General features: G+C 59.8%; 2 protein-coding genes across 11 annotated transcripts in view; both read left to right on the forward strand.

The window, feature by feature from the left end:
* LOC105473825 (selenocysteine lyase) overlaps nucleotides 1–5567 on the forward strand; it is a 42949-nt gene extending 37382 nt beyond the window's left edge. For 2 of the 10 annotated variants that reach the window (XM_071073676.1, XM_071073673.1), the window contains 3 exons: nucleotides 375–477; nucleotides 2739–2814; nucleotides 4446–5567. In XM_071073676.1, coding sequence (XP_070929777.1) covers nucleotides 375–477; nucleotides 2739–2814; nucleotides 4446–4599 — 333 coding nt within the window. In that variant the 3' untranslated portion in view covers nucleotides 4600–5567. Of the gene's footprint in view, nucleotides 1–374; nucleotides 478–1354; nucleotides 1988–2393; nucleotides 2712–2738; nucleotides 2815–3466; nucleotides 3558–4445 lie in introns of those variants that run through there. The other 8 variants (XM_071073675.1, XM_071073681.1, XM_071073674.1 and 5 more) reach the window with 7 other exon arrangements.
* A 124-nt stretch (nucleotides 5568–5691) lies between these two features.
* The window catches only part of LOC105473826 (espin like), a 30708-nt gene continuing 23452 nt past the window's right edge, over nucleotides 5692–12947 (forward strand). Inside the window, exons 1-3 of the mRNA XM_011727898.2 lie at nucleotides 5692–6839; nucleotides 8046–8236; nucleotides 10746–10932. Of these exons, the coding sequence (XP_011726200.2) occupies nucleotides 6546–6839; nucleotides 8046–8236; nucleotides 10746–10932 (672 nt within the window). The 5' untranslated portion in view covers nucleotides 5692–6545. The remainder of the gene's footprint in view (nucleotides 6840–8045; nucleotides 8237–10745; nucleotides 10933–12947) is intronic.

A 12947-nucleotide genomic window follows, 5' to 3' on the forward strand; every position in this document is an offset into this window, starting at 1 on the left:
GATTGCAGCGTAGCCTGGAACTCGTCAGGATGCAGTGAGGGAAGAAATAACAGTGGCGGGAAGCACACTGGGATCAGAAACCCCGAAAGTGGGGCCCTAGGCCAGGGGCATGATCTTTTTCAGAGACACATGATCAAATATGCAGAGGTGGTATACTTCATGGTTTATGTGGAAGGTTCATATGTTTCCGAATATTTGGTTTTTCTCCTAATTAACTTTGCTTTCCATAGTCTGTCCCCATAACTATTCTGGGTAGATGCTGATTGAAAAGTATGCACCTGCTGAGATTGTGTTTCTGGAAAAGTCTAAATTTCAAACAGTTGCTGATGGTGGTGTCTTTGAAGGCCACCAAATATTTCACTTATTTTTTTCAGGCTGAATTCGGTCAGAAGAGAATCCATCTGAATAGCCAGTTTCCAGGGACCCAGCGGCTTCCCAATACCTGCAACTTCTCCATCCGGGGACCCCGGCTTCAAGGTGACGGCCCCTCACCCTGGTCTCTCCGAGTGTGAGCATAGCTCCCGCGGTGCATGGGTTCTGGTCCGAGCCAGCAACTCCCACTCTCCCTGCCCTGAGCATGACACAGCTCGGGCTGTCAGAGGGCCTTGCTGGGATTGCTGAGAGCAGGCTCAGGTGGCTGTGCTGTGGTCCATCGGGCTCTTGCTGCCAGCCCCTCCTCTCCCTGACTTGGCTCATTTTGCTGCTGCTGGGATGTGGACCGTGGCGAACTCTCATGTCTGGCATTAGCACCGCCCCAAAAGCTGTCAGGGAAGGAAGTAACATTAAATTCTAGACATTTATCTATTTTGTTGGCAGTTTTTATTAAATATTTTATTAGAGTAAGGGAAAGGGGAGGCGATCAGTTTTAAAAACTGGCAGAGGCTGGGCACAGTGGCTCAGGCCTGTAATCCTAGCACTTTCGGAGGCCGAGGCAGGCTGATCACAAGGTCAAGAGATTGAGACCAGCCTGGCCAACATGGAGAAACCCCATCTCTACTAAAAACTACAAAAAATTAGCCAGCCATAGTGGTGTGCACCTGTAGTCCCAGCTATTCGGGAGGCTGAGGCAGAATTGCTTGAACCTGGAGGTTACAGTGAGCCAAGATTGAGCCACTGCACTCCAGCTTGGGTGACAGAGTTTGTGAGACTCTGTCTGTCTCAAACAAACAAAAAAACAATAAAAATAACTGGCAGACTAAGGAGCAAGTACAAATCTGGATTTCCTGCGGCATCCACCTCAGCTAGGAGCAGTTAGGGTCACCCCTGTCCCAGATGCACCTGAAACCTGGTCTGCCCTGACTCCATGAGAGTGGAAGTCCAGGTCATTGACCAGCCATGTGTCATTTGGGAGCAGGTTATGGTGGCCCTGAGATCACGATGAGCTGCCTCTGTAGACGAGGTTTTGACTTCTTAGAGGATGAAGGTGTTGCTTCTTTCTTCTTCCTGGATCATGCGGAGAAACTCAGCAGTCGTGTTTGGCCCATGAAGAAGAGCCCGTGGGTAACTGTCATGATGGCTGCGTTCGTGAGAACCTGGGCTGAAATGCGTTCTTGTGGGCAAGGAAGCCTGGGTTTCCTTGACCATCTCAGATTCCTCACCATGGAAAGGAGAGTTCTCTGTCAACATTCCCCTTGTTCTGGGGTCAGACTTTGTATTCAGTGACAACCTATATCACTTTAAATGAGACAGAGATTCTCATATTGTATATTTATTTTTGGATTCAGGGTCTCACTCTGTCGTCACCCAGGCTGGAGTGCTGTGTAATCACAGCCCACTGTAGCCTTGACCTCCTGGGTTCAAGTGATCAGCCTCCCTAGTAACTGGGACTACAGGCATGCACCACCACACCTGGCTAACATTTTTTTTTTTTTTTGAGACGGAGTTTCACTCTTGTTGACCAGGCTGGAGTGCAGTGGCACGATCTCGGCTCACTGCAACCTCCGCCTCCTGGGTTCAAGCAATTCTGCTGCCTCAGCCTCCAGAGTAGCTGGGATTACAGGTGCCTGCCACCACGCCTGGCTAATTTTTGTATTTTTAGTAGAGATGGGGTTTTGCCATGTTGGCCGGGCTGGTCTCGAACTCCTGACCTCAAGTGATCCACCTGCCTTGGCCCTGCAAAGTGCTGGGATCACAGGGGTAAGCCACTATGCCCAGCCATGACTAATTTTTAAAAAATATTTTGTAGAGATAGGGTTTCCCCGTGTTGCCCAGGCTGGTCTCAAACTCCTGGCTCAAGCAATCCTTCTGCCTCTGCCTCCCGAAGTGCAGGGATTATAGGTGGAAACCACTACGCCTGGCTGAAATTCTCATGTTAATTCCATCAGCCATGCTTGTGAAAGAAGAGGGAAGTGCCTTCTGGCTTCATAGAACTCCCACGTGTCTCTGCAATCCAGAACACAGGTGGAGACGTGATATTGTCGGGACTGCCAGCTCGTAAGGACGGAGCTGGTCAGGACTCCAGGTGTCCTCGCAGGCAGTTGATTAAAATCGAGTGCCGTTTTCAAGGCCAGCTTTGTGAGGGAGAATAGTGTCCACGTTTCTGCAGCCAAAGGAGAAAAAAGCATCTTCTTCGGCTCCTGCTGTGAGATCTCTCCCCAGCTGCCAGAATGGCCGGTGCTGGAATTCCACCAGGTGGCACGGAGGGAGGGAAGCAGCCTGCGCCAGCAGGACCCTGGGAGGGGAGAGAAGGGCGGCCTGGCTGGAGCCCCATCTCAGTGGTGCGTACTCTGTCTCCACAGGCCACGAGGTGCTTGCGCAGTGCCGAGTGCTGCTGGCCAGTGTGGGGGCCGCGTGCCACTCGGACCATGGGGACCAGTAAGTGCTCTTCACAAACCCAGTCCAGGCCGGGCGCGGTGGCTCAAGCCTGTAATCCCAGAACTTTGGGTGGCCGAGACGGGCGGATCACGAGGTCAGGAGATCGAAACCATCCTGGCTAACACGGTGAAACCCCGTCTCTATTAAGAAATACAAAAAACTAGCCGGGCGACGTGGCGGGCGCCTGTAGTCCCAGCTACTCGGGAGGCTGAGGCTGGAGAATGGCGTGAACCCGGGAGGCGGAGCTTGCAGTGAGCTGAGATCCGGCCACTGCACTCCAGCCTGGGCGACAGAGCGAGACTCCATCTCAAAAAAAAAAACCAAAAACAAAAACAAAAACAAACCCAGTCCAGGGCATAGGGGTCCTCCGGGCACTGGGTGTGCTGGGCAGGCGGCCACTGGGCCACGCTCTGGCTCGTGAAGGGCGGCCCTGTCTGGGTCCTAGGAGGGCAGAGGGAGGGCTTCCTGGAAGAAGTGACTTCTAAGCTGCCGTCCGAAGGACTAGGACTTGCGCGGGGGAAGAGGGCTTCTCGTGCTCAGTTCTGAAGGCAGGGGGAGCAGGGCCTGGAGGGGCAGCGTGGCTGGGGCTGGGGAGGACTGGGGTGGGCTGGGGAGGGGTGGCCTGTCAGTGCTCACTTAAATCTCATGGAAGGGGGAGCCCTGAGGGCCATGGCGTGAGCAGACTCAGGTGTCAGATCAGCCATCTGCAAAATGCAGCAGAGATTCTGGGATAGCGGGTCCAGGTGAGCGGGTGGCCTGCCTGGCGGAGACTGGGGGGTAGAGGGCGTGGGGCACCCGAGCAGCAGCCTGCTGGCAGCGGGGGAGAAGCGGTTCCGGGTCTGGCCTGCTGAAAATGTGAGACCCCTGTGGGAGGTCGGAGTGAATGTAGGAGAAACACCCAGGGCTCTGGGGAGAGAGAACTGTGGCCAGCAGCACGTGGTCATCAGGGTCAGGGCGGAGGGATTGTGTAGGAGCACTTGGAGCGAGACAGTGGTGGGCCCGGCTCCAGGGAAAAGGAGGGGCAGGACAGGGCCCTGTAGGGGTGGGGGGCAGTGCCCTGCTATAGGAGGGGCAGGAGAGGGCAGAGGAAGAAAGGGGTCTGGGTGTGATGAGGGCAAGCACCTTGGCAGAGCCCACACCTCGAGCCTCCAGCAGCCCTGCTTCCGGACGCCCACACGCAGTCATCTGTTCCATGGCTAGATACTGGCTGGATCCCTAGTGTCTGCAAAGCCCCATGCCAGGTGCCGTGAAGTTACCAAGTGGCTTAGATGAGCCGCATGGGTAAGGTACTGTCTGTGTCAGCACCAGTGTTCTCCAGGACCTCAGACCCCTCAAGGACAGGAGAGCCCCTGGCCCCAGAGCTCAGTGCGAGAGGGGGGCAGTGTCACCTGGGAGTGCCAAGTGCAAGAGAACTCTACAGGGAGAATGGTGGCGACTTTGAGCCGCACCTTGATATGGGTGGTCTTAGGGGTGTGCTTGGTCCAGGAGTTCAGCAGGAGGCGGATACCAGGCAGGGCAGGCGCGCACCCGGGTGGGCAGAGCCCCACTGGGGGAGTAGTCCAGAGCGGGGAACGCTGTGTCTCTTCCATGTGCCTTTGGCAGCAGCTGCCACCCGGTCTCGCCCTCCCCAGGCCGTCCCCAGTGCTGCTGAACTACGGCATCCCCTTCGACGTGGCCAGGAACGCGCTCCGCCTCAGCGTGGGCCGCAGCACCACCAGGGCTGAAGTGGATCTCGTCGTGCAGGACCTGAAGCAGGCCGTGGCGCAGCTGGAGAACCAGGGCTAGCGCCGGGGCCGCCCTCCCCGCCCTGCTTCTAGGAAGCCCATGGCAGGGCTCAGGATTGTCCCTCCAGTTCCCTCCTCAGGGCTGGGCCAGGATGACTGTCTCATGCCCCCTCTGCATTCTGTCCTGGAGTGCCTGCAAGTGTGTACCCCCAGTTTCCTTCCCTGGGCCCCTGCAGAGCTCACAGGGCCCAGGACACCAATGCCACATAGGAACGCCCACATAGAACCGTCCTCCAGTGGTGAAGTGGAAACACCAGCTTCATCCACCCTCCCCACTGGGAACTGGGCAAGCCTGTTGGAAGTGCCCTTTCCTGGAAGGTGTTTTTATCAGGAAGATAGAATCCAAGTATTTATAACTCATTGTCAGCCAAATGCTATCATGAACATAGGAAACTTGATTTTCTTGCTATGATCGTGGCCTCGCACCTGTACTTTTCCTGAGTGGTCTCTTCTCAGGCCCTTTTTAGTCCCTTTCCAAAGCTGCCCCCACCACCCTGCTCCTCTGGCCTCAGTGCACAGTGGCCCCCAGCCTCAGCCAGGCCTGCTCTGCTCAGCGCCTACCGCACACCACCCCTCCTGCTTCCCCGAGCCTGACCCTGTTCTGCCCACTGGCACTCAGGGCTGCGCGCTTCCCCATCCACAGTCCCCAGGCCTTCTCGTCTTGTCCCTTTTGATCATTAACTCAGGGTTTCAGCTCCAACCTCACTGAGCTGGTGCAGCTCCAGGTCATTCCTGGGGTGGGAATTGGATCATCCCTGACTCAGCTTTGACCTTAATTTTATTTGCAGAGGATTTTTTCTCAAAATACTCTGTGGCATTTGGACACACATCCCATGTCGATGTTTGCATAGGAGTCATTTTCAGTGGAATAACACTTTTAATGTGTAGTTTTACGGTTCAAGGAACTACATAATGATTTTGAGGAAACACTTGCCAGAAACTAAATGAACAAAAGATTTCAGTGCCCGGCTTGGGTCTCCTGTGGTTTCTCTAGTGGGCCCTGCGCTTGGGCACGAAGGCATCTGACGGAGCCTGTGGATGGGGGAAACCAGGGGTGCAGCAGCCCCCAGGTCACCATTGTGTGAGATTGCATTAGCCCAGAAATCCAGCTTGAGGCTGCGTCTCCGGGAGCCCCTACAAATGGAATGGGTCCCCGATCTGCAGCTTCCCATTGCTGCCAGGAAGAGGCTTGGTGGTCCTGACTTCCCTAAAGAAGAACTGTGGATTGTCCAGAACAATCTGGAAAGGGGTTAAATGTACTTGGGCTCTTTGGACTGCAGCCCAGAGACTCGGTCAGTGTAGCTGGAGAGGGGGCTAAGGCAGGGGCTGGACACACCCAAGTCAGGGTCCTGGGCCCGTTGCAGGCCCTATGGAGCCACTGCGTCCCCAGAGATTCATAGCCTCCAGGGCCCAGGGCCAGATCCAGAGGCGGAGCGCTCAGCTCTGTGCCAACACAGCCAAACACGTAGACCTACTGGGCAGCCTTTACTTCAGGCGCACTGTGGTGGCGGCTGGGGGTCTGCCCTTCTGTGAGAATTGGGGGAACCATCTCCCAGGCTGCTCGGGGCTCCTGTGAGAAGCTCAGTGATGCGTGTCCTCAGCCCTCGCTCCGCAGTTGAAGAGGCGGGTTCGTGCCGTCTGGACAGATGTGAGCAGCCTCAGGGCCAGCCTCCTTTCTCTGCGGGCCATGCCCAACCCTGACCTAGCCTGGCGTGGGCCTTTCCCTGTGTGCTGCACTCCATCCTCCCAGCTCCAGGCACCTGGCGCGCTCACGCTGTGGGAGTGGCTTGGGCAGGTCCCCAAGGTGTATCCCCCCCACCCCGCCCCAACGCCTCCCATCTGCCCTGTGGCGGCTTATCAGGTAACCAGAGCCGGCAGCTTCATCCACGTCTGAAACAAGAAGCCCTGGCCTGTGCATGAGTCACCACTGAGAGCCCAGGCCAGAGGATGGAGGAGCAGCGGGCACTCGTGGCCGCCAAGGATGGGGATGTGGCAACACTGGAGCGGCTGCTGGAGGCTGGCGCCCTGGGCCCGGGCATCACCGATGCTCTGGGGGCCGGCCTGGTTCACCACGCCACCCGGGCCAGCCACCTGGACTGTGTCAAGTTCTTGGTGCAGCGGGCCCAGCTGCCTGGCAACCAGCGGGCCCACAATGGGGCCACCCCAGCGCATGACGCCGCCGCCACAGGCAGCCTGGCTGAGCTGTGCTGGCTGGTCCGCGAGGGGGGCTGCGGTCTGCAGGTGAGCGGGGACGGGGCAGCCTGGCCTCCACAAACCTGGCTGGGGTGGAACCAGGGAGGTGTGAGCCACGCAGGCTCAGCACTGGCCACCCCGGGCTCCACAGCCCTGGGCTCTTTGTTTCTCTTGGGGACTCAGTGGTCGCCGTCTCTGCCCCACGCTTCTCAGAGCACAAAGTCTTGAGAGCCAAGAACACCTCCTAAATGTTCTTATCACCTCGCCTGCCAGGAAGCTGGGTGTTACCAGTGGGGGTCTTGCCAGAGGTCAAGACCCCTTGTCTCTGATCAGGCCTGGTCCACAGGGCCCGCTTCCCAAAGGGTCTAGAAAGGGATCCTTACAGAAGGGCTGTGGGAAGTCGGGCTTGAGAGCTGGGAACCTGGTTGGGAGACGGGAGTGAGGGCTGCTGATGGTGACTGTCTTGTCTGGAGCATTTCTACTGGGCCCCCTCCCCTCTCCTGCCTGCCCCGTCCCCTTTGTGCAATTGAGGGCCTTCGAGCTGTTGCTCAGCCCTGTGGAGCTTTCAGGACTGAGGGTGAGCAGGACTGACGGGCCTTAGAACACTGCCCAGAGGTCAGAGTTGGGGTGAGGGCCGGTGGGACCTGCTGAGATTAGGGAGCGGGAAGGTTCCCCGGCACCTGGCTCACCAGAGGGCCTGAGAGTGCCAGCCTAGCATCCCGTTCCGCCAAGCTCAAGGGCAGCAGGTGGGAGCTGTGCCTGCCTGGGGATCCATTCTGACCACAGGGCCCTTGGAGAAGGCCTCGGTCTGCTGGACCTCTGGCACCTGTGGTGGGAATGCTCCCTGGCCCCGGGGCCCTGTGGCCAGAGGGAGGGCACTGGGGCAGGGAACCAGCCAGAGGCAAGTGTCCTGGGAAGCCTTTCTGACCATGAGCAGAGTGGGCGGGTGTCTGTGGGCACCCGGCTGAGTGGGAAAGGGCCTTCTCCGCACTGGGGACGGGGGCCCGGGAGGGGCAGGGTTGCCAGAGGTGGCCTCCCAAGACCTGGACCTGAGTCCTGGCCCTCCTCCCACCTCAGTCCCAGCAGGGAGCACCTCCCTCCATGTTGCAGGCAGAAACGGAGGGAAGGAGGAAGGAGCTGGAAGCCCCTTCGCTGGGTTGCAGGCAGTGTAAGCCCTCGCCTGGGGCTCCTCCGGCAGCTGGCTCTGGCCACACGGCCTACCCCCCACTCACTGACCTGCCTGGGCCTCGGTAGGACCAAGATGCCTCGGGCGTCTCCCCGCTGCACCTGGCCGCCCGTTTTGGACACCCGGTGCTGGTGGAGTGGCTGCTCCACGAGGGCCACTCGACCACACTGGAGACCCGGGAGGGGGCCCTGCCGCTGCACCACGCCGCCGTCAGTGGGGACCTGACCTGCCTGAAGCTCCTGACAACTGCGCATGGCAGGTAAGGAGCCCAGGGTCCCACCTGAGGGGCAGCCTGGGGCCAGCTGGCCAAGGGGAGGCTGCACCGAGGAGGGCCAAGAGGACAGGCTGGTAGCCTTTGAGGTGAATCCTGCAGACGGGCATGCTGTCACTGTGGGGTGAGCTGGCAGGAGTCAAGGGCAATGAGGCCTCTACCCACAGGCCAGGCAGTGGCGGTGCCATGCCAGGGCCCAAGGGGACACAGGCCAGCGCTTCAGCCTGGAGAGTGGCTGGGGGCAGTGAGGACAGCAAGATGCTGCTGTGATGCCCAGGGCAGCTCTGGCCCCGCCTGGGGGCGTCTCAGGACCTAAAACAGCTCGGGACGTGGGCAACCGGCGACCTGTGAGGGCACCCTCCCCTCACCTGACAGGGGTGGGGACTGTCTGGTGGACTTGGGGACACAGAGACTGGAGCTGCCTCTGCACTGCCCCATCCCTAGAGCCAGACACTGGCCTCATCGTCTCCGGGGCCCTGTGCCCCTGCCAGAATTGGTGGATGGTTAAGGAGGAAGGACAGGGTCAGGACAGCCAGTGAGGCAGAGGGCTTCCCTCCCCACCTGCACGCTCCTCCAGTCCTCGCCCTGCTTACCAAGGTCACCGTTGTCATAGGAACAGGCCCTCTGCCTCCTGCTGTCTTGGCTGAGGGTAAACCTTTCCATCCCCCAGGGACCCACCTACCCCTGACCACGGCTCTTCTCTTTTCGAGGGAGCATCTCATTTGCCTGTCGCTGCCCCAGAGGCCTCAGTCCCCACATCCTCTTAGCTCCAGGACAAGCCCCATGCTTGTGGAATCGGGTTTCACTCCTGGGTGTTCCCATCCTGGACCGCTTGGCAAAGGCTTTGGGATTCGCTTCTGTGGCTTTTTCCCCAAGCATCCACACCACCCCCAGCCTTGGCTGGCCACAGTCTCTCTCAGACCCACCTGGCTTTTAAAGAAGTTTCCGCCATTGAAAACTGGGAGACTTGGGCTGAGTGCAGTGGCTCATGCCTGTAATCCCAGCATTTCTGGAGGCTGGGGCAGGAGGATTGCTTGAGCCCAGGAGTTCAAGACCGGCCTGGGCAATATAGCGAAGCCCCCATCTCTACAAAAAATGTATTTAAAAATTAGCCAGGCATGGTGATGAGTGCCTGTAGTCCCAGATACTCAGGAGGCTGAGGTGGGAGGATCACTCGAGTCTGGGAGGCAGAGGTTCCAGTGAGCTGAGATTGTGCCACTGCACTCCAGCCTGGGTGACAGAGCAAGACCCTGTCTAAAAAAAAACAAAAAGAAAACCAGGAGACTTCATGTTAATATGTACACACACACACACTCACACACACAAATGGGAAGGTCCTGTACCCCTAGCCTAGTTCCCACCTAGCACTGACCAGCAGCCGAGAGGTGGCTGCTGCTGGCCAGACCATGCCCCTCCAGTGGCCCCCGACCCACTGGCTGCATCATGGCCTGCTCCCAGCCACCGCACTGGACACTGCCTGTTCCAACCCTGGATGCAGTCAAGGACGCCTGGCAGAGTCCAGTGAAAGCACGGATCCTTCCCCGAGAAGGACACCAAGGCATACTGGCAGCCCTTTGGGGCACGTTCCATGAGCAAGTGTACCCTCAGGCTCAGCAGGTGCAGGGGACGATCTCTGTGTGGTCCAAGGCCAGGGAACAGCCACCAAGGTCCTGTGTCCCCCTTGCTAGGAGCAGAGGAGAGGTTGGTAAGGCAAGGGGGCTGGTACTGGCAGGGACTTTGTGAGGGGAGGGGGGCTTAAACCCAGGTGCAAGCCCCTGGACAGATCAGCTCCCAGCCTGTGTCTCCCCTCTGCCAGCTGAGGCCTGTGACTAGACTCTCCTCTGGGGTGGACCCCGAGTTGCTCAGATTCATCCATCAGAAGTGGGGAGCACGTGTGGGGGTGCTCGTGAGATCCCTTCATTATTACCCAGCTTCTCCTCTTGAGAGAGGAAGGGCCTGGAAGTGGAGGGTCTGGAACAGGGTGGCGTGGTCAGCAGGCTTGGTGGGAAAGGAGGCACGAGCCAGAGAGTTGACCCTCCCTAGTGACGTTGGCCCTGCCTCCATACCGCCACTGCGACCCCAGCCCAGCCAGTGCAACCCTCACCTCATCACAGGCTGCCACAGCTACCAGGCACCCAGCATCACCTGCCACAGGGCACAGGGAAACCCCTAAGGGAGTCGGGGTCAATCCCGGGCCTCCACTGGGACAACTGAGAACCTGGAAGGCAAGACCGTGACCCCTCAGATCTAAGAAGATGCATGTTTCTGACCTGGACCCAGGAGTTCCCAGAAAAGGACAGAAGGATAGGAGAGTGGGGTTGCACAGCCACCTGGGGGAGCAACCTGGAGGAGGGAACCCCACAGTAGCAGCTGGAAAGCATGTGGGAAACTCAGCCATCACGGGCAGGGCCAGGAGTCAGCAGTGAAGTCCAAGCAGCTGAGGGATGGGCTCAGCCATAGGCAGGGACTGGGCCTCCAAACCCTCCCTTCCCTGCAGCAGCGTGAACCGGCGGACACGCAGTGGCGCCTCCCCACTCTACCTGGCCTGCCAGGAGGGCCACCTGCACCTGGCCCAGTTCCTGGTGAAGGACTGTGGCGCTGACGTGCACCTTCGTGCTCTCGACGGCATGAGCGCCCTACACGCTGCCGCTGCCCGCGGCCACTACTCCCTCGTCGTCTGGCTGGTAAGTAGGTGCCAGAGGTGGAAAGGGGGACATCCAGGGAGTGTGGGTCCTGCAGCAAGCAGAGTCTGGAGCCTGGATAGGGGCTCCAGAGGGTACTGGGGACACGCAGGGCTGTTGGGGCCTCCAATGAGCTGGTCCATGGCTCCCGAGACCCTGCAGGCCCGGCCAGGCTGGGCCCCGGAAGTTTTGACCGCCTGCAGTGCACTCTGCTCTGTGGGGTCGTGCCATGGCTCCCCTGGGGCTCTCCTAGTCCCTCTCTCCCCGGAAGTCCTGGTGGGCCTCCCGGGTGCTCTCACAGTTGGTGGTGGCCCATGTGCTTTGTCTGCGCCCACACCAGCAGTGCCCAGTTCGGGCCACTCGGCCGCTTGTTCAGGCCCTGCCGCTTGATATCCCCGGGCCAGTCCCCACCTTTCTCCACTTCTGGCCTCTTTGGGGAAGGAAGACCTGAGACCCCAGAGCAGAGTGACTGAGGTTGGGGAGGTGCCATCTTCAAGGGTGGGCTGGGGACTTCCTGCCTCTACAACAGAAAAGCAGAGCAGGTGGGCGCCTGTAGTCCCAGCTACTCGGGAGGCTACGGCAGGAGAATCCCTTGAACCTGGGAGGCAGAGGTTGCTGTGAGCTGAGATCACGCCACTGCACTCCAGCCTGGGCAACAGAGTGAGACTCCGTCTCAAAAAAAAAAAAAAAAAGAGTGGGGGAGGCCCTCTTTGAGGAGGGGACTTGGGGGCAGAGCTGAGGATGGACAGGAAGTGGCTGAACAAGGAGCGGGGCCCAAAGCAACTTCCTGAGGGGGGCACACCTCATTCAGAGGCAGGGAGAGCCTGGCCCGTGGGGCCTGAGGGTGGACCAGAAAGGCAGACAGAGGTGCTGGGAGGACTGGGGCTCTTTCCTGAGGGTCCTGGGGAGCCATGGAAGGCTCAGAGCCAGGAGCAGCAGGATCTGACTGGCGTATCAGAAGGCCACTGTGGCTGCTGGTGGAGAAGTGCGAGCTGCCTGCCCCCAGCCCTCCCACGCTTGCCTGAGGCCTCCTGTCTCCCGGCTACCACCCACTCAGCTCCAGCTCCTTCTCCAGCAGGCCAGGCTGGCTCTGCCCCCGGAGCCTTTGCATGCGCTGCACCCTGTGCCTGGTACACAGCTCCCCAGGCGCCCCTGGGGCCTTCCCTGACCAGCTGGTTTACTTGGGGGAGCTGCCTGCCCAGACCATCCTCACTCCTGCTTTCCTCCCCCGCGCACCAGCACCGGGCACACGGCACGTCTGACTCCTGGTCTTGGTGGTGGTTTCCACCCGCCGGGGTGTAGGCGCCAGGAGCTCCGTGGGTGCAGGACTTCGCCACCCGCTGCGTTCCCCGCACCTGGCATGCGGTCAGGCTCGAGAGATGTTTACTGAACCAATGGGCAAGTGAAGGAACGGGGGCCTAGTCCCTTAGGATGGCACCCGCTGCTCACCATGGCCCTGAGGCCCTTGGGATGGGTCCAGCCTGCTCACTGTGCCCCCGGGCACTCGGGATGGTGCTGGCCTGCTCCCCGTGGCCCCAAGGTCCTCAGGCTGGTGCCAGCCTGCCCACTTTGGCCCCAAGGCCACCTGAATTGGCCTCCAGCCTCCCTCTGTGGAGACTGCAGCCCCTCCCGGTGCCTCGCCTGCGTGTGCGCCCCTCCCCACCCCGGGGGCAGCTCCTCCTGCTGGAGCGGCCTCCCACAGAGGAAGCTCTCTTGACCTGGTCCCGCCCTGGCCGTCCTCCCCTCGCCCCTGCAGCGGTTCTGACCCATTCACTCCAGACCTCAGCCTTCCAGACGATGCCTGGCCCCTGGGATGAGCGGTGGCTGCACACAGCTGGCAGAGCGGCAAGAGCTCACCGCAGGGGGTCCGCTGAGCCCTGGGACCGTGCTGAGGCATGAGCGGCCCTTCCTGGGGAGAAAGCGGACAGGCCTTGGGGTCTCAGGGCCAGAGAGGCCACTCCAGATGCGAAGGAGCCCGCGGCAGCCCTGTCCCTGTCTCTGTTTCCAGCTCATTGTGC

Source organism: Macaca nemestrina, chromosome 11, assembly GCF_043159975.1.
Source record: "Macaca nemestrina isolate mMacNem1 chromosome 11, mMacNem.hap1, whole genome shotgun sequence".
NCBI lineage: Eukaryota > Metazoa > Chordata > Mammalia > Primates > Cercopithecidae > Macaca > Macaca nemestrina.